This window comes from Limulus polyphemus, unplaced genomic scaffold (assembly GCF_000517525.1).
Source record: "Limulus polyphemus unplaced genomic scaffold, Limulus_polyphemus-2.1.2 Scaffold2200, whole genome shotgun sequence".
Lineage (NCBI taxonomy): Eukaryota > Metazoa > Arthropoda > Merostomata > Xiphosura > Limulidae > Limulus > Limulus polyphemus.
Genome location: NW_013667810.1, coordinates 94,188 through 119,854, shown reverse-complemented (window position 1 = coordinate 119,854; position 25,667 = coordinate 94,188). Strand labels below are relative to the sequence as shown.

Genomic DNA, 25,667 nt, shown 5'->3' with positions numbered 1-25,667 from the left:
CCGTTATCTAACTACTAGATTGCTGAGCCAATCTCAACTAAACTTTGTGGGATGATAATTTGGAACAATGAGCATGTTAATGAGGGGTTCACAACCTCCTCCTTCCCCATTATTGCTCTTATTGCGCATTTATGATCTATGACATAAGTTAACATTAACTGCATTCATAGATGGTGTCACATTCTTATACCAAAACAAAAAACATTGTTAAATTTTCTATAAAATATGGGGAAGGGTGCAAAACATATATACTCTATACAATGAAAAAATGGCCACCACTATTGGAATACTACATAAACTCAGCTGAAGTTTCTACTCCAACAGCTACCATAAGGCTGATGTGAAGAGCGATTTCTTGAGTTATACCCACTTCCTACTTTTGACTCGTGACCTTTGAATTTCAGCTAGTAACACACTTCTATGGCCAATGACTGCCAATCAATTAATCACGTGAAACATTGTGTAAGGACATTAAGAGCTGGGTGTTGAAAATGGATGACAGAAAGCACCCCTACTGCCACTGCTTTGGCCACTACCTCTTCCTACAAAGTTACCCTGACCATTGCACAATGTATACCATGTTTTAAATATATACATATTGAGTTATTAAAGCATATACAAAACTTTTGGTGAGCTAATAATGAATACTGGAATAATATATTATGTTATAAATAAATTGTGTAAAAGTCAGAGTTTTTGTGTTATTTATCATAGCATCCAACCACACATTTTTTTTTAAATTCATAACCCAGACAAAGGACGGGTACCTCAACTTGTCATTCATATTTTGAATTATGTACTTAGGGTTTGTTGTATGTGCAATGTTTCTACTGGTTTTATTATTAAAGGGCTCTGTTTGGAGAAGATTCCTCTTCAGACCACAAGCAAGAACAAAGCTGCTGAAAGAGATGAGCAGGTTATTAATTGTTTGGTACAAGCTGGAGAACTAGCTCTACGTTATCTTCAGGAGATTGAACGTACTCAGGGTCACAGTGGAGGCTCTCTTCCTCAGTTGTCTTCAGGTGCCACCACATCAGGTTCCGGATCACCTCTGCCTCCAAACACAGAATATAGGATTGGATATATTTTAGAGACAGCTCTCCAAAGAGCTCCCATTCTTTTGATAAGAAGTGGGTAAGTAACAGGTTGTTTTTCTTGAACTTTATATCGGCAAAACTGTACAGTCAGTATTTAAGTTTAGTTATAAACTAGTTTCTGCTCTATTAGTTGTAAAATAACATTCAGGGTATGTCCTGGTGATAATATTTGACTAAGAATATCACTGTTAAGTACATCACCAGATTTTATTCTCACATTTGTTGCTCCCCTTTTCCCATTTGCTCAGAGTAATTCTGAGGGCTTATAGATTATAGAGCTAAAACTCAGGATTTGATATTCATAGTGGGTAAAGAGCAGACAGCTTAACATCAAACAAACAAACATTTTTTGTTTAATGATATGTTTCATCTTTCTTGCACTTTACAGTAATTGGATTATATTTCTAGCTTTACTCTCATTAGAAAGAAAAACAAAATAAAAAAAAGACAGAAAGTAGATATTACTGGAGCCAGATTAGACATGCTATTTGTGTTCTTACCTGTCATGTTTAGATCTTCACTCTGTGAAACAAGTTTCTCATTCATATAACCCTGCTTGACTAGTAGAAGGTAGCTGTGTCTTGTGGTTACATAACATTACAGTAATAGGAAATAAATAAAGTACTAAAAGTATTGATTTATCTAAATGGTATACATTTCATGAAATAATATAATAAAAATATCTTTCTTAAGAAACAATATAATTAAAAACAAAAGAAAATGAGATGGTTTATTCCTTACAATAAAGTCAACAGCACATTTTTTCACTTTCACATAAGATTTATGTTTTAGAAATGGCTTATTATGTTCTTCTTGACTTTGTGAAATTTTGATATGTTACAGTTAAAGATGTTTTATTTCATATTTTAGGAAATTATATAAGGCTGTGGAACAATACAGAAATGTCCTTAGTGCAGTGGAAACCAGCTCCACCCAGTCACTAAGACAAGTAAATAAACAGTTATTAATATTTTATAGTTAAATGTGAACATTCTGAGTCTCTGTTAATGCAACTCCAACCAGTCACCTAGACAAGTAACTAAGCATTTGAGTATTCGTATTGATAGTCTATAGTTAAATGTTAAACATTCTGAGCTCATGTTAATTTATTTTTTAATAAGGTGACTTGTTTAGCTAAATAACTTGCATAAAACATTTGTTTCCAGGTTAAATATTGTGTTAGATACATACTCATAGTATGTTGTGAAAATTATATAAATGTGGTTCTGGTTATTTGCCAGTTTTCCTGCTGAACTTTTTTTCGAATCAGAAGTTAATAATTTATTGTTTTAAGCAGGCTACTTTCATTATGGATGTTTCTAATTTTCATATACTTTTTTTCTCAACATAATACATTTGCAGGCATCATAAAAAATGTAACTTTTACACTGATTAGTTAAGACGAAGTGATCAAGTGTTGTATTAGATATTATCAACAAGAAATATATTTTACAGAAATCACTGACTTTGCATTTAATTTGCTAAACAGACCCAACTTATCCATTTGCACAGAAACTTAATGAATATTATTTTATAATTAAAGAAATCCTTCTAGCCTTTTGGGAAGAATTTGGTGTTACTGCATGTCTAAAGCTTTTTAGACCAGTGTTTCTCAACCATCAGTTTTTCACAGCCATCTTTTCAATCTGTGGGATTTCATTTTAAAAAAATGGGAAAATAGCTGAAACAATATTCATATATGAATCACAACGGTTTTTCATTGAACTTTCATTTTAGCGGTTTCTGACAGTTTAGGGAAGCAGCAAGCGAGTCCCTGATATTGAAAAGGTTGAGAAAAATGGTTTTTAAAAGTTTTAGAGATTTGTAATCTATAAGCTTAGATGATGTTTTTATACAAAAACTGCAGGTGTGAAGACTACAGGACTTAAGATATGGAAGACTTGGACACATTTTCAGTTAACCGTACGTGCACAGGTGGGGTCAAAGTGCGCATGTTACGACTTTTACAGAATTGCATTCAAATTTAAGTAAACAATGTTATCATTAAGGTATGTCAGTAACTTTGGCATCAAAACAAAGCCTATAACTCAAATTTGAATAATATGCAAATTTTGATTTTTTAGTTTAAAAAGTAAATATTTAAATAAATTCTTTGTATCATGTTATGCCCCTCTGCTCTGAATTCTCCATTTTAGATTTTCTTTTTTCCCTTATATGGGTTTTGCAATGCCTTCCAATTAGAAACATCAAATATAAATATTGACAGGTCAGAATTTAAAGTAAGAACTTTCCACCCTTTTGTTTTCTGGGATATCAGTGATTCTGTTGCATCCACCACAGAACTCCTCCTACCTCTTCATGTTTTGAAATTAGTTATGTACTCACACTTACTTGTCAGTGGTACATGTTTATAACCAACAGAAAGAAAATTTTGTGAAGTATGTGATTATAATATCTGTAAGTTAATTTATTTCGGTAACAGGCACTATTTCCCAAGGAGATTGTATCGATTGAAGACTGAAGTCAGTGCTCCAGTAAGTAATGAAATTTTTCAGTCCTCTTTGTACATCAATTAGAAAGCAAGATAAATTATAGTAGTTTTTGGGGCATTCTATTATACTGTTTGAATTATTGTTTGTGTTTTAAAATGGGTACCTTAAACTCTCCTCACTCCTGCTGGGTGATTTGTTATTTGCAGTAGACATGGTTCAAAGAGCAATAAAACCAAAAAATTAACTGAAAACAGAGGGAAACTGTCATGAACCTGAGGCTGTTTAAGATAAATTTTTGTAATTTTCCGGTACAATCTGGAGCCATTCTAAAAAGAAAAAAGGCTAACTTAGATTTCTTTCTCTTTTTTTTTGTTGGTTACAAGGTTGGTCAAATATTAGGTTTTGCTGAAAAAAACTTTTGAGGTTAATTTAGGAGGTTCTAGAGGTGATGCAAATGAAACTTGGAACTGTAAAGTGGAAAAAATATTTTTATTCTTAACGTGAAAATCACCTTGTTGGTGTCTGAGTCAGACTGGCTAAAGTAAATTCAGATTAAAATCTTTAGTAGAAGCACCTTATCAAAAATTTTAATTTTTCTGTATAGCATACTCATAATATTTTTTGCAAACTTGCCATATTTCATAAAGATATACAAAGTAAATTCAGAATTATAGTGAGCATTAATTCTTCAATACGGGCTTAGTTCAATCAACCATCCCTGTGCAGTTAGAGTTTAGGTAGCATTATTTTTCTAATAGGGTGGTTGTCGTGAGGAATAATTAGACCTTAGATTTGATAGAGCAGTTTAAGAGGAGATTGAATGAATGTATTAGAGATCGGGTCTGAATACAAGGAAAGGGGTTTCTGTACATAAGTTGTAGTAAGTTGGTGGTAGAGAAATAGATAACTTGAGCACTGTTGGAAGTAAACAGTCTTTCTTCAGGATTTGATTGTTTAATGTTAATAGAGTACATTACTCAAAGTAATTTAAATATAAGAAGTTAAGTAAATTTTATATCATTCACAAAATAATGCACATTTCTCAGGGTCAAACCTTCTACAGCTGTGTCTGAATCTAATATAAAATACACCATACACATTGACTTCTATATTCTGACAGATTTCTTTCAAAGCTGCTCATATATTAACGGTATTGAGGGCAATAAATTTTTGCCTAACTATTAGTTATTTTTATAATGAAGCCTTTCTCTTGAAGCTTGCCTTGGACTGGATATTGTTGATGTGGTTGGCCCAGGATATTTGATTTTGGTGAATGTTTACTCGAAGTTCCTTTGTTTTTCCTATCTTAGATATTACTCTTTATGGTTCTGCTTGATATCTGCCACTTTAAGTTTAATGTCAGGTGGCTGAAAGAAAGAAAGGAAGCAGTAGATGTACAAAAACAAATGACTTGAAGTTAAGATCTAGAATTGTTGGTAACAGTAGTTCTTTTACAAGTTAGTGAGTGTAGAGGATCCATATAGTAGGAAAGAAATGAACTGTTCTTCTGAAAAACTACTCTTGGATGTTAATTATAATGGCCTTTGTCAGTATGCATCAGTCATAAGTTGATATTTCAAGGTCTTTTTTTTTTCTTCTTAAAAACAGGTGTTTGGGTTTGTGAGTAAGACAAACCTGTATTTATATTATTTCAGTGGAAGTTTAGTAGGTTTGAAAACTAAAGAACTAAGGAAAGCCTCAGTATAGAAGCAAAAACATCGTCTCTTTTCAATCAAAATGATTGTATTTGATTTTTGTCATTGCTATTGTAAGTTTTTACACTTTACTTTGATCTACTATTTGTTTTTATACATAATGATAAGATAATTTTTGATATAGATGAAGTATGTTATATATCATTTAATTTGCTGAGAAATGGTGGATGTTAAGGTAATTCTATTTATGAAAGAATAAGAATAATGGGATTTTACTTAATAAATAAAAGTATAAGGTAGTGGGAAGTATTGGGTGTAGAAGAAATATATAGTTTCACTGAGGGACTAGGGAGTTGTACCATGAAAGAATTAGGGTTTTATAGAGAGTTTAACGGGTATTTAGTTCTGTAGACTGTTTTTATCATGGTCAAACAGTTACTGGGTATGACATGGTAAATGACATTGACTTTCAGTCCACAAAATCTATGAAACAAAAACTAGACAGAAAAAAAAAAGAAGGTAACTGATAACACCAAAGAGATGTCCTGTCACTCAGAAATCACCAAATGTGACATTATCAATTTAATCCAAAATGTCATCTCTATTACAAAAGTTCCATGAAACCAAAACAAACCCAGTTTTTCTATTAATAATGCCACGTTATGCTGATAACACTATGTTCCTTACTATCTTGGAGATTAATTTCCACTTATCTTGTCTGAACTTTATGATGAGATCTACCTAGAAATCCCTAAAAAAGAAATACTTCAACATTGTTATAAACTTTTAAAAATGTCAAAGTAATAAGTGATCTAGCACAGTGCTTTCCAACCTAGATTCTGAAGAATGCAAGAGTTCTGCATATTCTAACACGTAAATACATACTAGTCACATAATTACAATCTTTCTTTATTTGTATAGCAGGTTTCATGGTTGGTCTGTCACCAACTAAACCGGCACTCCCCATATTTCTAGCCAGAAGAGGAATGTTGTGGATCCCTGCAGGACTAAAAACAAAACCTGTCAAAGAGCAAATGAACTTGCATGATTCAACGGCCATCCACAGACCCCCACTGCCTAGTGGGATGTTCTTGATTTAACAAAGGCTACCCCAGTAAACTACACAAAACTGGCACAAGGCAAAGGGAAATCACTGCTGTACTTTCCCAAGAATAATCATGACCATGAACCATTCAAATCCCCTGGACAAGACAACATTATGATCGAAATGATTGAGGGATTAGATGAGTTTGGTATCAACATGGTTATAAGTTTTATAAATAACATCTTTGAAACAGGCCATATCCCAACAGACTTATCAAAATCAATGTACATAGCATTACCAAAGAAACCAGGTGCACCTGAACATGAACTACACTGAACAATAAGTTTTATGATTCACCTGACAAAATATATTATTGAAAATAGTTATGATGAGAGCAAGAAATAGAATCAAACCTGAAATAGCAGAGGAACAATGTGGGTTTGTTGAAGGTATAGGCACAACCAATGCAATTTACATCCTGATGACCATCATAGAGCATGCAATCGAAGTACAGCAAGATTTGTATCTTTGTTTCATAGACTATACTATTTAGATGGTAAAGATATGGGAATCATCAAAAATATCAATATAGATGGTAAAGATATGAGAATCATCAAAAATATCAATATAGATGGTAAAGATATGAGAATCATCAAAAATATATATTGGGACCAAACAGCAGTCATCAGAGTTGAGAATGAGCATGGCCAATTTGAGAAGATAAAAAGAGGAGTCTGTCAAGGATGTGTGTTATCCTCTGATCTCTTCTTGTCCAGTGAAATGATCATAAGAGAGATGGAAGACATGCTAGACATAAATATTGGAGGCAACAATATAAACAATATCAGATATGCTGATGACAAAGTGTTAATAGCAGGAACAGAAAAAGATCTTCAGTGCTTACTTGACATTGTAAATAAATAAAGCGGAAATATGGAACTCTGCCTAAACACCAAGAAATCAGAAACCATGGTGATATCAAAGAATGAAACCAGTCCAAAATGCACTTTATCATTAAATGGGACCCTTCTCAATCAAATTTACAAGTTCAAATACTTGGAACATGGATTACATCAGATGGCATATGTCAAAATGAGATCAAGAGCAGAATTGCACAGGCTAAGGCAACATTTATGAAGATGAAAACTATACTGACTAACAAAGGCATATCAATGAAAGTGTGCAAAAGAGTTCTTAGCTGCTACATCTAACCAATCTTGATGTACGGTTGCGAATCATGGACAATATAAAAAAACAAATGGAAAAATCACTTAATGTGATTGAAATATGGTTCCTGTGTTAAATGATTATGGTTTCCTACAAAGATTGGAAAATAAATGAATAAGTTCTACAACAAGCAGAAACAAAAAGAACATTGATAAAAAAAAGTACGAAAAAGACAAGCTGCATTCTTTGGCTATGTGATGAGGAGAAAAGGGATGGAACACTTGCTAACAACTGGGAAATTTATGGAGAAAAGAACTAGAGGTAGACAGCGAGAGAAGATCCCGGACAGTTTAACAATTTGGCTACACAAAGAGAGGGTGACTGATGTAATCACAAGTGCCTGGGACTGGTAAAGGTGAAGGGACATGATCATCTACGCTACAAAGCACGGCACTTGATGGTGATGATAGCGGATTTTATGGTGACACAACATAACGAGTCACCACATTGTTTGAAGTTAGTGAACAAGTCATTAAAGTGTGTGTAGAATCCAAACAATGCAATGCAACTGAAATGCTGATTACTTGTTTTTGTCATGATATATTCTGAATATTTACAAAAATTTTTATAAATGTTTGTTGTTTGCTATTTGTTTTTGTTATCCTATTTTTTATGAATATTTGAATGGAGTTAAATTGAAAGTTAAAGAAATCATCATATAGTATTGCACTAATGTTTTTTGTAATGAATGCTATGAAGGGTTCCGTGACACAAATGACAGAAGAGTACTGTGGATCCAAAAAGGTTGAGAACCAGTGATCTAGCACATAATGGCACATAATGTTGAAGTTCAAACAAGACAACAAGTAGATAGTAAAGAGTGAAACAATTTTAGGGTTAATTAATAATTTCATTGTTCTCTTAAATTCAAAAATTGCTCATACCATTTGTTTCATTGAAATACTGCTAGCAAAAAATTAATTTTTTAAAACTAAAGGCTCATTTCCATATATTTTATTTCATTTCCATGTGTTATATGTAAATATATTTAAAAGAGTAAAAGGTATCATTCCACACGTTAAGTTAAAATACAAACTGCCGATTCATGCATATTTTTCACAGATTGTAGCATATTGCTACCATTTTACCTACAACAGGCACATCTTCCGTAGCAGTCAGTAAATAATTAATAGATAAGGTTTATTGTAAAATTGTGGAATGTTTCTTACTAGTTCTATTACATGTTCTACATGAATTCTTACAAATGCAATGTTTCTAGTGCTCTCTATCTCATAGACATGCAACTGGGTCTTTCGTAAAATTGAAATTTTGGCTTCTGCACACACAAATTCAACATTTTTCTAAATATTAAAACTTCTGTCAGCCAACATTAGACCTCTAGGCAAAAGTTTATTGAGCAAATCATATATATGTGTGTGTGATTTTTACATCTATCCCAGACTTTGAAATGAAAGAAATAGAACTTGTGATGTGAAATATTTCACCACATTTTGGTGTTTATATGATAACTGGATACTTCCATGTGCAAGATTTGAAGGTTTGCCTTTAAAACAGCCTGGAGTTATCTTTGTGTTCTGTAACTTCTGTCTTAAATTTGTGTTCTCTGTAGTAAGTGTTTGTAATTCTGACTGCTTGTGCTGAGATAAAACTGAATCACATTCAGAATGATGTTCTGGTGATACTTGATCATCAAATGTCCCTAATACAAAACACAAGATGTCTGTTCATTAACAGGCTGGCTGGAGTCTTCATCAGGTTGGTAGTTTTTAATGAAGAGACAAGGGCATTAGCTTCTTTATGTTGGTCATTCTTTTGTCAATCATGAACCCTCTGGTACCTCAAGCAGTTCAAATTAATTAAATTCACTAAGTTCATAGAAAATTATCAAACTTATATACTTCACCTCAAACAACTTGCAACCATTTCATACAGGTATGTATTCATTTAAAAAAATAATGTAAAATATTATCTATTATATTAATTATTTCCATGCAGATTTATATGGTTTCTTTCAATAATGAAGTTATAATTAATCAAACATACATCTTGGTTACCAATGGAGATTTTGTTAGCCTAGATTGGGCCCTTTCCTCCTCAGGTAATTTCTTAGTTTGAAGTCCAGGTATGTTGTGTCTTACAAGTTTACTGGCTTCCCTGAAAATAAAGAATAAGTATATACAGTATGACCATAAATACTGAAGTCTATTTTATTCTATTTGCAAAGGAAGTTATAATACTTGTGCTACCACAAGAAAAAACTTTGTTTAGTTATTTAGCTGATCAGCTCATTCATGCAAGCAGTTTTTAAAGTTTCATGCCTCGTAATTTTAAAAGTGAGCCTGCTTAATTTCAGAGTTATATTTATATAAAAATGTATTTTTACATTGTAAAAATTATCAACACAGATATTACTGTATGAAAAATGTTGGAATCCTTTTTGGAGATAGTGTATAACCAGACCTCGCATCTGCAATGACTGAGATCCTCAGTTTTCTGTCCTTCATGTAACCTAACAGAACTTAATACAAACCTCACTTGAGGATGTCATCTGATCTGTTAGGACAGCCATAAACTACACATGTATGGAAAATCTCTTATCTAAAGTAATTTATTTTCATATCAATGGACATTTATCAGTGTTTGACCCACAAGTTACTAGAGGGTTAAATGACACCTAAGACCTTCAAATTCGATGACGAGGAGATAAGTGCAAGGATACAAATCTGCGGCATAATATGAAACTGCATATCAGATGTTACTTTACTCCTCTAAATAAAACATTATTATAAATTTTGTTGACAAATAAACTTGTTTTATAGGGTAGGATATTAATTTTTACCAATGATTTGGTACAGGAAAGAACAGAAAATGTATGTTTTTCAATTTATGTGTACCTATTTACAGCAAAAGATGTTGAAATATACATATTCTCAATTTTATCAGTATTAACTGAATTGCACAGAGAAAGTCCAATGGACTGGCCCCGTATTACAGTAATGTTAACCACAATTTCAAATTTATAAAATGTATCTTCATGAAATGTGGAAAGCTAGTAGTCAACAGGCTGTTGTATACACAAAAATGAGATGTGGTAATAAAATAATGTCTGTGAAATGATGAAGTTAGTTTGACTCAAGACTGACAAGTTAGAGGTCGGGTATATGTTCATGTGAAGAATAAAATATACTTTTGTCCATTATACAGTAGCATTTTTTTTCTTCAGTATCCCTGTATACTGTATCTGATATTTTATGTTGAATATCATTCTGTATAAGATGGGGCATGTGCACCTTGACCTCCACCCAAGCACATAGGATTAATGTTGCTGGTGAAACTAATAAAGCTGTTGATGTGATGATAATTCTTTTTGAAATTTTATAAAAAAACATTTTTATAATTTTTTTTAATATTTTGTTACCAGAATAGCAGAAGAAAAGTAGATTGGTACAGCTCTTATTGAAATTTGAGATAATGACATTCTTATGGTTTGTAGACTATGTCCAGGCAGCTTGCTGAAGTATTACTAAGGGGAGTGTGTGAAAAGGCCTACAATACTCATCTGCCTATTACAGAGAACCAAAGAGAAGAAGGTCCATGGAAACCACTTAAATACACTGGACAAAGGTAAGTATGTTTATAAAGATTAGTGAGTGTAAACTTCAAAGTTAATTGAATTATGCATGTGTGTGTGTATATGTATATATGCAATTGTAGTTCTTTTTTAAGATTTTGTATTATGTTATTTCTTTTGTAAGGGCAGAGGTTGGAAGTTGCACATAATAGAAATGTTAGCATGGTTTCATTTCTACTTTAGGAATTATAAGAACTTTTAAGAGTAACTACCTTCCCAGAACTGGCTGCAGACAGTGAGAGGCTGTAGGAGTTGAGACTTTGTGTGTGTAAGCACTGAACTTCATACCCCTAATTGATTTTTCATGCTTGCTGGCTAGTTTAACATCAACATTTGGGTTTTGTCTGGTAGATGGGATATCTCCAATGCATGTGGAAGCTATCACTACAGGCATTATCCTTTATGACTTTAAGGTGACAACTGGGATTGACAATGGATTCTTTACTAAAATCTTCCTAATGCTTATTTTATATTAAGTTTATTATTGTTTTATAGTGCTGATTTTAATTGCCTGTAAACAATTAATGTAAATAATAGTATTTAAGTTATTTATTTCATTATATATATATATATATATTTATGTGTGTGTGTGTATATGGTAAGAAATAAAAATTAATACAAGTTTTTAGGTTTGTATGTTTATACGATTTTCCAAGTAGGTGATTGTTAGGTGTTTATATACTTCTAATACTATAAATTACATCAATCATATAGAGGTGATCAAATCAACACTATATAACAATGAAAGAAATTAGTGTCTGTATGTATTATGTATTAACTATTGGGTTGTGTAACTTGATATTTATATTACATACAGCTGGATAAAGGGTATATGTTTTCTTGTCTGTTTAACTTGTAAATGCGTTTTCAATACCTTATTTACATTTATTTGTTACATACAAGAACATTTTGAAATGATTCAAAAATATGACATATATTAACCAAGTGTTCTGTCCTTGATTTTTCCCCACCTGACTTACAGAGCAGTTTAGGTTTGAGTTGAATGTTAAAACTAGAATAATATATCTTTTGATCAATATCCTTGAAATATATAATAATGTTTCTGAAATCAGAGAAAAAAGCAGGATTGTTTGCCTAAAATAGTTAAATCATATTCTGCTACTTTTGAATGAAACTTTTTTTTCAGTTTGTTTGTACCAAAAGATGAAAATGAAGAAATTTTATTACTACTGTTCATTAGTGAAGCAATGGTAAGAAAAATATTTACTTTTCTTATTTGTTCTTAAAATGTTTGCACACAGTTGTAAGAAAAAGTAATTCTAATAAAAGAACTTTTCTCTACCATAAGTTTCTTATATGTTCTCCTGGCTAATAGCAAAGATATAGATCACAGCTTTCTCTCCCTAAGATGGTTGAATATGGTCCAGTGGTTAGTATTCCAGGCTATGGATCTGCTTGTCCATTGATTGCACCCCATTACTGCACACCAATAAAAATTTACTAAACACTTTGAGGCTCTGGGTGCATTATAAGGGTAATGGTCAAATCCCACAATTTTTTAAGAATAATTGATGGTGGATGCTGTTGCCCGTCTGTCTTTTCTCTAGACTCATCATTCAAAATTAGAGATAACTATGGCAGATAGTCCTTGAATAGCTTTGTGCAAATATCTGAAAACAATCACATACACACAAACTACTTAATGGATGTTATTACATGATGTACAGAATTTAAAAAAAAGAAGTTATTTTTAAAGTTGTGTTAATTAATTGTCTTTCTTTTTCTATAGTAATTTATTTTATTTTTCCACAGGCTGTGAGAAATGCTGTTTTAGACAGGTCTCCAGAGTTTAGGGATATCAGGATTCATTCATACCACAATGTAACAGCTGTTTATGATCTTCTAACTATTGCCCTGGCACGAAGAGCTCAGTTCAGTGTCTTATGTGAGGTATAACTTTCTGAAACTAAAAAAAACTTGTTTAAATTTCTTTTGGCAAATTCTGTGAGAAAATATGAAAGTCTCATATACCTTGTTTATTGCAGCTAGGCAATAAGTTGATTAATATCACAAAAATAATCAACTGATCAAAATTAGTGTTTCTGAGTTTTACATTTTTCAATTATTCCAAGTAGCCAAGTAACTGAAATATTGCAATTATGATTTTTCATTATTATTTTCAATTAATTCAAGTTTCTTTAACATAATTTAACTCAACTCATGAAAATAATCAACTTCTTATCAAAATCAGTGTTTTCTGAGTATTAATATTTTTATTATTCAAACTATTCAAGTAATTAAAAAATTTCCATTATGGTTTGTCATTATTATTTTTTTATTCCTTCATGTTTTTTCAGCTTCAGACCATCCTGGTCTGGTTATTAGGATGGTTGCCTTATGATTTGTCACCACCCATGCTTATCTTTTCAGCCATTTGGGATATATGTTTTTAAGTTATGGGAAAGTTTCTAACACTTTACCAGAAAGTAGGATTTACCATCACATTATAATGTCTGAGAGTTGTTGGTGGATTCTGTTGGCTGGTTACCTTCCCTCTTGTGGGCAGTTCAGAACTAGTGATTGCAGCAGGTAAACTTAGTAGTTTGTCCATAACTTGACTCTTTAAATCCGAGCAGGTGATCCAGCCAGAAATTCTGATTTAAAGTGGTGACAGCTTCGAATAACATTGTTTTTGTAGCTGAAAACTAATCCAAACCATGTTATTATCCCTAAAATTAAGAAACTGATGTTTTATAAAGTATAGGGATAATTCCAGCAGAATGCACAAAAAATGAGCTTATTTAGTTTTAGTAGATTGATCTTGTGAAAATTTGTAGGGAAAAACCCATGGACTGTACTAATTGTATTTCTGATACGGTACCTTACCTCCATTCAAATCTCACATAATAGCTTTTCTTGTTCAGTGCTGTCTTCTATATGCAAATTTTTTTTGCATTCCGCTAGTCTTAAAACTCTAGCCTACCCCATAATCAATGTGGTTCACTGTATCTTTGCATGTAAATTATCATGCGACAACCCTCCACCAATAAGATTGTGACACACCCTCTTGATTCACAGTACTCTATCTATTCTATTCAATCTAACCATCACTTCTTGTTAGGCAGTTGTCAAGTTCAGATGTTCTACAATTTCATGTGAATTTATGCGATACTTTTTCTTTTTCAAAGTAGTACTTTCAAGTTTCTACAGTCGTTTGTTATCTGTAGTTCATTATCAAGTTAACTTACTTTGTTTTTGTTTTTTTTCTTTAGTTTGATATTTTTTTTCAAACTTTTTTCTTGGATTCCCAACTTGTTTACAGTTGAATGTGACTTCTGAATTTCGTTTCATGACTTCTACTACTGTAAATACTACTTTGAATATAGTGACACAGGCTTCAGGCACGGTGGTTTCAGCTGAAGATGTCTCGGCTTTTGTTCATCAGAAGATTGAACTTTACATGGGCTATCTCTCTTCTTCCAGTGCCAATGGAACCAGTTCATGGTGACGAGGATTTTGTCAGCCTGTTTCCTCCACCCTCTGCTATGCAAGCCCTTGCCTCTCCTATGGAATCATCCAGCCCCCACCCCCCACCCCACCCCCGCCTTCTTGGATTTGATTTCTCAGGTATGTTACATTTAACCTGTATCCCCAGTTCCATGTCCTACCTTTTCACTGCTACATTGTCCACGTACCTTGTTTTTCCTCCTCCAAATATCAGGGTCCATGCTGATCATTTTGTGTCTCAATTGAGGGCAGGGGTCTGCATGCCTCAACCTCTGCAGGCTTCAGATGATTTTGGCTTTGCTTACTATCAAGCTGATTCTCCCTTTCTGGACTCTAAGCAGCTAGAGTTTCTTCTGCCTGTGTGTGAGGCTGACCCTGAGGGTCTTTGTGCTTCTCCCAGACCCAGTTTTCTGCCTTTGCCTTACACTTACTTCTTTCCTTTCTGGGGCTATCCATTGTTCCCCTGATGGGTCTTTAGAGGATAACCGTATCATAATTTTCTCATGTTGGCTCAGTTGTCCTCCTCTTCCCGATCCCTTCACACGTGGCTTTTTCCTGCTGAGTTCTCCTTGGTGGGGAAGCTCTCTTGTCTGAGGTACACCTGTCATCAATTTATCTACATGTCCTGCAGATGGCCTCTTTTCTGTGTGGATCTGTTTTCGGAGATATCCCTGACTCTTTGGAGTCGAGTGTGGAGTTTGTGAGACAACACTCAACCCTTTTTCTTTGGTTACTTGTTTGTCTCAACCCTCTCCCATTCCATCTTCCAACCCTTGCCTATTTCCTCCTCCTTAAGTCCTTTGGTTAGGTGTTTTGCTGCCAATGGTTCTGATGATTATTCTTTGGGTAGCGGCCCAGTTGGGGCTCATTTGTCCACCTGTTTCAGGAATTTACTCCCTACTCATGGGTGATCTGCATATTCTCACATGGTCTTTCTCCAGCTCCTCTTCCCACTTCCCTAGTCTCCCAGTCCACTGTCCTTCCCCTTTTTTTGGATCCCACCACTAGCCAGCATCTTTCCAAGATGGTTTAGGCTGTACTGTCACAGCATGGTATACAACCTGTCAGTCTTTCTTTTCTGGGATTTTACTCCTTATGCTTTTTTGTTGTGTGATCAAAGCTTTTGCCCGACTTGTACATGCTCCGAGTCTGTGCTTCCACCACTACATAGACAACTGCCTTCTCTTAGCTCCTTCTGAAATTATAGCTTCTCACCTCACTTTCCTGCTTTTACCTGAAGCAGCTTATGTGGGTTGCATTCTTAAAGTGGAGAATTTTTTCTTATACCTACCCAATATCTTTTCCATTTGGGGGGTGTATTTAACACCTACATCAGTTGGACCCTGTGTCTACATTCGATGGAGCTTTCAGTTTTCCATGCCCTCTTCTCTCCCTGACTTTATGCATGCAAAGTTCTATCACTTTTGGGAACTTGGGCTTCCATGGCACTCATTATTCCCTTGGGTCTTGCATGTATGCTTTCTCTTCTGTGGACTTTGACGATCAGCGGAATCTTGGTTGGAATACTCCTCTTTTACCCTCCCTCCTTCCATCCTGCACTATCTTTATTGGAGGTTGAGCAGATGCAACACTACGATGGGTGTGCCACTTCCTCCTCCTCGTCCGGATTTGTTTCTATTCACCGATTCTTCTCTCTAGTGTTGGGGGAGTGGGTCAACCATCATGAGGCTTGCGGACAGTGGTCTCCAGTCAAACAATCCTTCCATATCAACATCTTGGAGCTTCTGGCAGAATGTCATAGTTTGGAACTTTTCCTTCCCTTTGTTCCAAACAAATTGGTTATAATCCATTCCAACAACTCCATTGTTGTTTCATATATCAATCTCCATGGGGGCACCTGTTCTCATTCACTTTGTTCTTGGACATTGAAACTCCTTTATTGGGCCCATACGCTTCATATACATTTCGTGGAATTTCATGTTCCAGGTGCCTTCAACTTTATAGCAGGCCATCTTTCCTGACCCACTCAAGTGTACCCCACAGAGTGATTGCTTGTCCCTCAGGTTTTCCAATGGCTCTGTACTTAATGGAGTATTCCTCATCTGGATGCTTTTGCCACTTGCCTCAATACCAAGTTACTTCACTTTTGGTCTCTGGTTCCTCATCCGCAAGCCATGGCTGTGGATGTTCTTAGTTAAAATTGGACCAAAGAGTACCTGTATGCCTACCTTCCAATCTGGCTCCTTCCCAGGTGATTTCAATCATTCAATCCAATCCATGTCAGGTCCTTCTAGTTGATCCTTTCTGGCTGACACAACCTTGGTTTACACTTCCCCTTCAGCTCCAAACAACTCCTTTATTACCTCTTCCTCTGACACCATCCCTCCTTCGTCAATCTTGGTTACCAGCTCTTCATCCTCCCTTCACACACTCCATCTTTCTCGTGTGGCATTTCTCCGGTCTCTTGTAAGAATGTCTGGTTTATTAATGTGTATAGTATCCCTTTTGTTCTGTTCCAATCATCCTTCCTCCCTTGCAATTTATCAGTGAAAGTGGAAGGTATTCTGCTATTTGTCACTCTGCTGTGGAGTTTCTTCTTCTTGGCCCACTATCCCTCTTCTAGTGAATTTTCTCACCTGGCTGTTCGATCATGGTACTTATGTTTCATTCATTGCGAGATATTGTTCAGCTTTGCTCAATACCTTCTATTTTTCCAGATACAGCTCTGTGTTTTCAGTTCATTCCAATTCTCGGTTATTGCATTCCTTCTGAATTGGAATGTCCCTATCATTCTCTACTCCCTTACTCTTCTTTCTTTTTGAGCTTCTGGCCTCCTGTTTCATGTATCACCTATCTTTTCAGAATTATTTCCTTCTCCTTCTTGCCTGTGGGTGTCGTCGGTGTGAGATCTTTACCATCAACATTTCTTATATTCTTTTTCTATTCCACATATGTTCTTCTTTATCCAGATTATTCATTTCTGCCCGATATTCTGCGGCTCGTGAGGGGAGTTTTTGCTAATTTCCTTTTCCTTCCTTTTCCACTTCTATTACCAGTCAGATCCAGATAAGACTTCTATATCTTGTTTGTGCTCTTCATTGTTAAATTGCCCACACAGATTTCTTCCATGGTCCCCAATCCTGCTTCTTTCATTCACTGGAACTTTTCTTCACAGCATGATTTTTTCCCTTCTACCCTGACAGGCTGGGTTCATCACCTTACCAATCTGGCATATTCCTCCTTGTCTCCTTCTTCCAGGTCGTCTTTTAGAAGAGATTTTTTGGTCAGGCACGTGGACTACCCCTCATACGTTCATCTCCCACTCCCTTCTTTGGGTAGTCATTTCTTCCTCATCTGGGTACTGTATTCCACCTGTTGCCATTACTTCAAAAGTTGGTTTGACTGTAAAATTGGTAAGTTTGCTTTTCCATTTTTCTTTCAGAGGCATGTCCTTATTAGGTCATGGATCCCCCTCAGTGGCAAGTGTTGCTTGTCCAGGTATGCTACTTATCTATATATTTTACAAAATTCTGCACTGTATGACTGACCATAAGTCATACAGGGTTATATTATCAGCTGCCTAGTGATTCAGTTGCCCCAGCTCTGTGTGTTGGGTACCAAAGGTTGATGTTGCACAGTTCTGGCTCTGCTCGTACTGCGGACTGTGGTTTCTCAGGACGTCACCTGGTGATTTGTGCTCCTGGTTCTATGCAGTCCTATCTAGGGAATAATGTTGCACAGGTTACACCCTGCTACTCCAGGTTCTCCACCTCAGTGAAGTTAGGCCAGAGAGGATAATGTTGTTTGGGGTGGCATAGCAAGTGCTGTATGGGATGTCACACCAAAGTTTTCTTTGAGTGGAGGCTGATCCCACCAATCTCGATGGCCAACAACATACACTGTTGAGATGGGGTATTCCACAAGACCATTTGTAGGTTTCTTTGCTGTATTTTGCTTCAACAAAATGCCTGTTCCAGACCATACTAACCCATGGACTTTCATGATTGAGTAAATCGAGATGGACTGTTTTTCAAAATAGGGATTTTTGTGGTCACCCATTGCACTGTCTCCGGTGTTGGCATTCCTCTGGGCTCCTCACCTCATTCCCCTCTTTCTTCTAATGGAGTATGGGAGTCCTTGCCATGTACCAGTTCCTAGCTACTAGAGTGGTGGACCATGGAAGTATAGAATTTCCACATGAATCACAGTCGTATATTAAAAGAGATAGAGTAGATCTGCTACATTGCACTTCATCCCTCCAATTTGGATCTTTCATCCTACCATCAACTGAATATTGGTTCCCATTGAGTGGTTTTAGATTAAGATTGGACCAATCAATATAAGTCCTCACATATGTGTTGATTGTGATTCCTCATCCTACCTTGATCATGGGATTTTAATTCGTGTGCTCCACCTCCATGTGGAGGGTTCCTTAGGTTTATGTTGTGCAGATCTGGCTAGATATGTTCCAGGTCTGTGGTTGCTTAGGGAGTCAGTCATTCATCTTGTGCTCCAGCTTCTGTGTGATACTATCCAAAGGATGATGTTGAGTGGGGGAACTGTACTCACTCTGGCACTTCACCTCAGTAAGGTTCATTCCAAGAGGCTGATGTTGCACAGAATGGAACCAGTCCAATTGGTTTTGGGTTTGAAGTGAACCACCATGATGGCATGTCTCTTCCTACCATCTATCGGACATCAGGTTCACAGATGGCTAGTGTTGATTGTGGATTTGCACACGTGCTCTGTTTAGTTGACCAGTACAGAATTTTTTCCTTCCATTCTACTCAACTTGAGGTGAAGATGGTGTGGACCCTCCTCCTACCATGGGTCAAAAGATATATGCTCAGTGTCACCTGGTTTTGGATTGGAGTTGACCAACTGAGTATGGTCTGTTGTGTCCTAGCCATTCTACACCAAGGGGCACATCCATTTAAGCTTTCTCCACCATCTGTGGCTGGGTTACTTACATTTATTTTTCTCCTCTACTATGATTCCAGAGATTTCAGTGGGATTGGACAACCCCAGGGATTTTTCTCTCATTTATTGGATGTGCTCCTCACAATTTCCATCCATTTCTGTAACACTTACTACCACATGGGCAAAGAGTATAACTTGTACAGAAGTGGTGCAGTCTCACATGTGCATTCCTCTCCTAACGGGGGTTTACACTCTGTTGGTGTTCTTCAGACACTTTCGAAGGATGCTTATTTATATCCTGTGCACTGATCTCTCCACCTTTTCAATGTGGGGTTCTAACTGTTATATGAGTGGAGGTAAGCTACCGTGTCAGAAGTTATTATTTTCCTACATTGAAAATATATTTCCTATAGATACTTATCTTCTCTCACACTTCCTCCCCACTACTGGGGATTAATTTTTGCCTAATCTCAAAGGAATAGTTAGGTGAAATTGAATAGGGGGAATAATGTGCATCAGAAGGGTGAGTCGCACTCCTCTTAGTGGAGGATTGTTGCATGATAATTTAGATGTGAAGACGCAGTGAACCACGTTGACTGTGGAGTATGTGGGAGTATCAAGGCTAGTGGTATGCAAAAAAATGTATGGATATAGAGGGCAAAACTGAACAAAAAAAGCTATTACATGATTGGAGGTAATTACCTATCTGAAATATATTTTCAGTGTAGAAAAATAATAACTTTCAGCTTAATACAAGTTTCATACCACATTGCATATAATCCTAACTTACTGTTTCTGAAGATATTTCTCATATTAAATGAAAGGTAATTCTAAAATATGTTTAAAAAAGAATAAATGGGAAGATAGTCTTTTGAAAATAATCTATTAGCGAATTCCACAATTTGCATGGTTCTTTTGTATATGTAAAATAATTTGCCACAAAGGAGAGAAAACAATATACAAGAGTGTCAGGCTTTAAATATGCACTATCACTACTAGAAGTTGTCAAATAAAGTTCTTTATTTTAGGGGCTGTAAAATTACTACGTAGGGCGTAGTAAAGGACTGACCAAAGCTTTTCCAAACTGATTTGAGATTTTCTGGTAGAAAGAATCTTGTGCCAGTTACTGCAGGATTTCTTTACAACATCATCAACAGTTCTTTTTTACAGTGCATAGTGGTTTACTTTAATGTTGTACTTGCATTTTTATCTTTCCTTTAGCAAGTATCCCCATAGTTCTTTTGCTCTGTGTAAAATTGTATTGAAAAAAAAAATCTCTAAAGCAGACAGTTTTGTTGCATCTTCAGCAATGAATGTTTCTGGTGGAGCCTTCAATCCCATTTCACAGGAAAAATCAACAATAACAAATGATTCAAGCTCCAAGGGCCTTTCCTCAAAAAAAGTTTAAAGCAATTGAACAAGAACTGGTTTACAGGTATTTATATAGGTGTATATGTGTGAATTTATATACTGTATATTTTAATGAGTATCTCTTATGAATGGGTGTATTTATGATTTTGTTTTTTGCAGTCTTTTGAAGGTGCAATGAAATTTTCCTTTGAGGAGTATCATATCTGGTTTCAATTTGCTTTGTCACTGATTTCTGCAGGAAAGGTAATTAGGTGCAACTTTGTATTCAGTATAGGTTTTTGCAAGATTTTAGTTTGTTATGTTACTGTTATTCAAATACTAAAAGGAATGTAGGCTTATGTTATTGCATTAAGTACATTTATAATAATTGTAAAAATACTGATTTTTTTTTCTTCTTTGCTCTCAGCATTTTCTAGAAAGCAAAATCAGATTACATGTTTGGTACATAAGAAGTGTTTTTATATGAATAAGGTAGCATAAATAAGACCTCACCATATTTATCAATAACATAAAAATTAGTGGATAACATTGATAGCAGCCTCTACCACATAGTATTTTTTAACAAATGAAATGGATTTTTTTGTTCCATTTTACTGGTAGTTTTTTGGAACCAAGAGATAATTTAATTCAAAGAGAGTTTTTAATATTCTCTGGTAAATGTTTTGTTTTATCATAAAAGTAGAGAGAGAAATTAGTTAATCCTTGAAATATTTATATTTACTGGCCTCTGTGAGGTTTTTCATAGTTACATTTCTGATTAAGTTGGATTATAGTTTTGAAATTGAGTTTTGGAAGATAATTCTATCTTTTTTAAGTTGATAAAAATCAGCTACATTTGACAATGTATGCCTGTTATTTATGTCATAACAGTATAATCTTGTATTTGTTTTACTAAATTAATGCTGTTAAAAAACATTGGGTTCAAGTAAATCAATTAAACGGTGAATGTTGAAATAATTCAGTATTTTTATTCTAAAATTTGCTGTGAAATCTTTATTGCAATTTTTAATTAGTTATTAAAAGTGTTTTATTTTTCATTGATAATAACAAGCTTTTAAGATAAAAAAAATTATTGAAAATGGTCATATGTAACCTAAAATATTAAAGAATGAAAATGTAATTTATATAATCACATACAAATTATCTCTTCCCAGCATGGACAAGGCTTCCTAGTCTTACAAGAATGTGCCCGACTACAGCCATCTGGAAGTCTTCCTTCCTTATTGGCAGCAAGACTATGCTACGAACATCTAGGCCAACCAGAACAAGGACTCAAAATGGCTCATGAAGCTTTGGACCGGGAACGTTCCCATCCCCAGGGTCTTTTGTGCCGTTGTTACCTTGCTGTTGGACTTGGACACCATCTACTGGCAGAACAAGCAAGACCACAGCCAAAAAAACAGTCAGTTAGAGCCAAAGCCTTTGAAGCCTTTCTAAAGTATGTGAAATAGTTGACAAGACATATAGGATTGTACAATAATAATGTCTTGGTTGCTAAGATTAAAGATATTTTACAAACTAATCACTTACAGATCCTACCAAATGAAATATTAGTTATACAGTAGGATTTAATACATGTAGATCTTTTAACTTTGTTGGCTTTCTGCTGATCTTATTAAGCGGTCAGAAGTATCTTGGCTTTCTGTGGATCTTATTAGCCCTATCTGCCTGGGCATCATTTGCTGCGCATGTAATGAGTTTTTAGTGGCTTATATTCAAAATTTTATGAAACTACTTTTGTTTATGTTATACCAATTAGTATAGCATAAAACCGTAGCTAATAATGCATATTTTAATAGTATATAAGTTTTAAATTCTGAATTTCCCCTAGTGTGAGAAAGGTGACAAATTTTCTGTAGGCATCCCATCTTCTGTATTTTATTCACCACCCCTCCAATAATTACGAAATTCAACGTAAATTACTCACTATAAAATCGTCATTGCTCAGATAAACCATCATTTTTATAGCCTTCAATTTTGTTTGGTTACAGAGCTATCAAATAGAAAATCAGGCCCCTCTTGTCACACCTACTTGTCACATCCTTTCTTTCAGCATTTGTTAATAGTTTTATATTATTGATAACCAGTAGATAGCCAAGGTTTTCATTTATCAAATAATGTATTATATTACATTGTGTGTTCTGAACAGAGAATTGTCAATTTCACTTCTAGTACAAGCTTAGTTCCCATGGTAAAGATAATGACTAGCTAGAATGAATTTGTAGCGGCTCTTGTCACATAGTTAGAAAGCCAGAAAAGTTGTGATAGTTAGAGAAAATTGTCTCCTTCTTGTATGTTATTATTCTATTTTTTTGGTGCATTATTGAATTAACTAAAAACTATTTTGTGCATTACTAACATTTGTATAAAAAAAAAAGTAGGGTTAAGTGTCATCGACAGCAAAAAAAAAAAGAAGACATGTCTAAGTACTTTATTTCTTGTTTTTCATGTTTATTTTTTATTTATTCTTATAACAGTAACTAAAATGTAAAAATATGGATCTCTTCAGGTTAGAATAACAATATAATAAAAATATTTCATCAGGCATGCACGTGAGCAACTCGGAGTAGCTCGTTTGCAATGTAAATCGATAGTGTAACATGAGTTGCATGTTGCCAAGTGATTTACAACTTATAATGGCATGAATAATAGTTAGACATGGTTTAAAGGGCAATAAAACAATAAAATTTAATTATAAATAGATGTATACAGTTAGGAATTCAAAGCTACTTTGGATAAACGAATGTAGTTTCATGTTACATTTGAAGTACATTCTAGAAAGAAAAAGAGAGTAATTTAGATTTTTTTTTGGTGGTTATGAGGTTTGTGAAATTGACAAACTTGTATGGAGTTAGGGCAGAAAAAGTAACAGATAAAATATAAAGTTTTACTGAAAACAAACATTTGAAATGCATTTAGGAGGTTTTAGAGAATATACAAATGATATTTGAGATTTTTGAGATGAAGAAAAGTATTTTCAATCTTAACATGAAAATCACTTTGCACATGGACTATTCAAAACAAATACTCGATATATTCTCGGATAAATCTTTTTTTAGTTTATTAAAAATACTTCAATAAAATATATGATTTTTGTATGTGAAAGACTTATAATGTTTACTGAAAGACTGCCATATTTTGTGAAGATATATATATATTATATTAAAAGTTAGTAATATCAAATCTTGTATAGACTTTGAAAAAGTACAAAAGGTCACATGGTTGGTCAAATTTCCTAATCCCATATTAAGAGAGTTATGTTTGTAACTTTGTTGGATGTCTGCTGATGTTATTAGGCTCTCTTAAATATGTTGACTTCAATGATCTTATCATTGGTATTTTTTTATAATTATTCTCTGTCTGCACCATGCTTTAAACTATCAAAGAAATGACAAAAAGGTTAGGGTTACATTGAAGATGAGCTGCATAACTTTTCTGGGGGAGTTTGGCCACAAAATAAGTTTGTTGTTACAGTAAGGTGTTTGTTGTAGTGCTTTTTGTTTTTGATTACTGACTTGACAAAATTTTGTTTTTCTTGTAGAGCTCAATCTTCTGATCCAAATGATCATTTACCTGAGTTTTATCTGGCTTTGCACTATGCACAAGCTAGACAGGTATGTTAGTGTCATAAGAAAACAATTTGTTATTCCTTTCTCTTTGTATGCAAGTAATTAAACTATAACTCATGTGTTTACACTTCTGTGGAAGTGAATGGGACACTGTAATTTTGCAAGTATTACAAATGGAATCTGTGAAATGTTACTGAAAATACATGTTATGAAGTTAACAGTATTTTCACTGTTTTATTCCCTTTTTTTTGCTTCTAGCAAATATTTGAAGATGCACAATGAAATTTGAAAGAAGAAAAAATGTATTTATGGAGATTATTCATTCTGACATACTATTGACTTGTTATGCTTTGCCAACTTTCAGTGTTCAAAACTATAACTTTAAACTGTGATATATTGTAAGAATGTATGATCTAGTGATGAGGCAATAAGATGTACGAGTTTCTACAGGTCCAGCTACATGACATCGAGTTTCTACAGGTCCAGCTACATGACATCGAGTTTCTACAGGTCCAGCTACATGTCATGTAGCTGGACCTGTAGAAACTCGATGTCATGTAGCTGGACCTGTAGAAACTGAGATGTCATGTAGCTTGACCTGTAGAAACTTGAGATGTCATGTAGCTGGACTTGTAGAAACTCAAGATGCCATGTTGCAAGCAAGGATACAGAAACTAGATTGTTTTAATGAAAGTGTATAGAACTAATATTGTATTTTCTATGGTATCCAACATTTTGAAACCCAGTTGTTCTGAGGCCTTCTTTAGTTGAGGATTTTATAAATATGCTTAATGCCAGGATTTTCAAAGCAAAGATAGATGTCATCCACATCTAGGTTGTTGGTTGATGCAGTTGATTAAAGTTTCAACACCAGTATGTTCACATCACAAATTATGAAACTTTTAAATAGATGAACTCTCTACTTGCTTAATCTTAATTGCTATTTTACATTCTTAAGACTTCAAAATGTATTATATGCCTAAAATTAGATGAGATAAAATTGAAAGCAAACATGATGAACAAATAAATTATATTGCTTCTCTGACATTATGTAATTAGGCACTTGAATTTGGTGTGAGTATATTTAACAATTGTAGATTTAATTAAGGTCTTATTTTAATCTTTCTATTAAAAACTTAACCGTGTGCTATTTTTTTGTGAGTTATATAAACAGCACTTTAATTTTTGCTTCAGTTTCTGTAGTTACAAAGCTTGGTATTTTTTCACTTTCTTTTAAGTAAATTAATATTTCCATGTATCAAATAACTTAAAAACATGATGTATTAAGAGTATTTTATAAGTTTCATAT

The 25,667-nt window shown here is 34.3% G+C and overlaps 1 protein-coding gene and 1 long non-coding RNA gene across 4 annotated transcripts in view; one reads left to right on the top strand and one right to left on the bottom strand.

Moving 5' to 3' along the window:
• LOC106466233 (tetratricopeptide repeat protein 7B-like) overlaps positions 1-25,667 on the top strand; it is a 69,781-nt gene that overhangs the window by 18,027 nt on the left and 26,087 nt on the right. For 2 of the 3 annotated variants that reach the window (XM_022394214.1, XM_013926483.2), the window contains exons 4-11: positions 849-1,134; positions 1,968-2,046; positions 10,932-11,062; positions 12,217-12,280; positions 12,843-12,980; positions 20,949-21,032; positions 21,944-22,227; positions 24,331-24,403. In XM_022394214.1, coding sequence (XP_022249922.1) covers positions 849-1,134; positions 1,968-2,046; positions 10,932-11,062; positions 12,217-12,280; positions 12,843-12,980; positions 20,949-21,032; positions 21,944-22,227; positions 24,331-24,403 — 1,139 coding nt within the window. The remainder of the gene's footprint in view (positions 1-848; positions 1,135-1,967; positions 2,047-10,931; positions 11,063-12,216; positions 12,281-12,842; positions 12,981-20,948; positions 21,033-21,943; positions 22,228-24,330; positions 24,404-25,667) is intronic. The other variant, XM_022394213.1, reaches the window with a different exon arrangement.
• Positions 24,802-25,667, bottom strand: part of LOC111087475 — a 21,234-nt gene continuing 20,368 nt past the window's right edge. The window contains exon 3 of the long non-coding RNA XR_002612148.1: positions 24,802-24,889. This is a non-coding gene — a long non-coding RNA (uncharacterized LOC111087475). The remainder of the gene's footprint in view (positions 24,890-25,667) is intronic.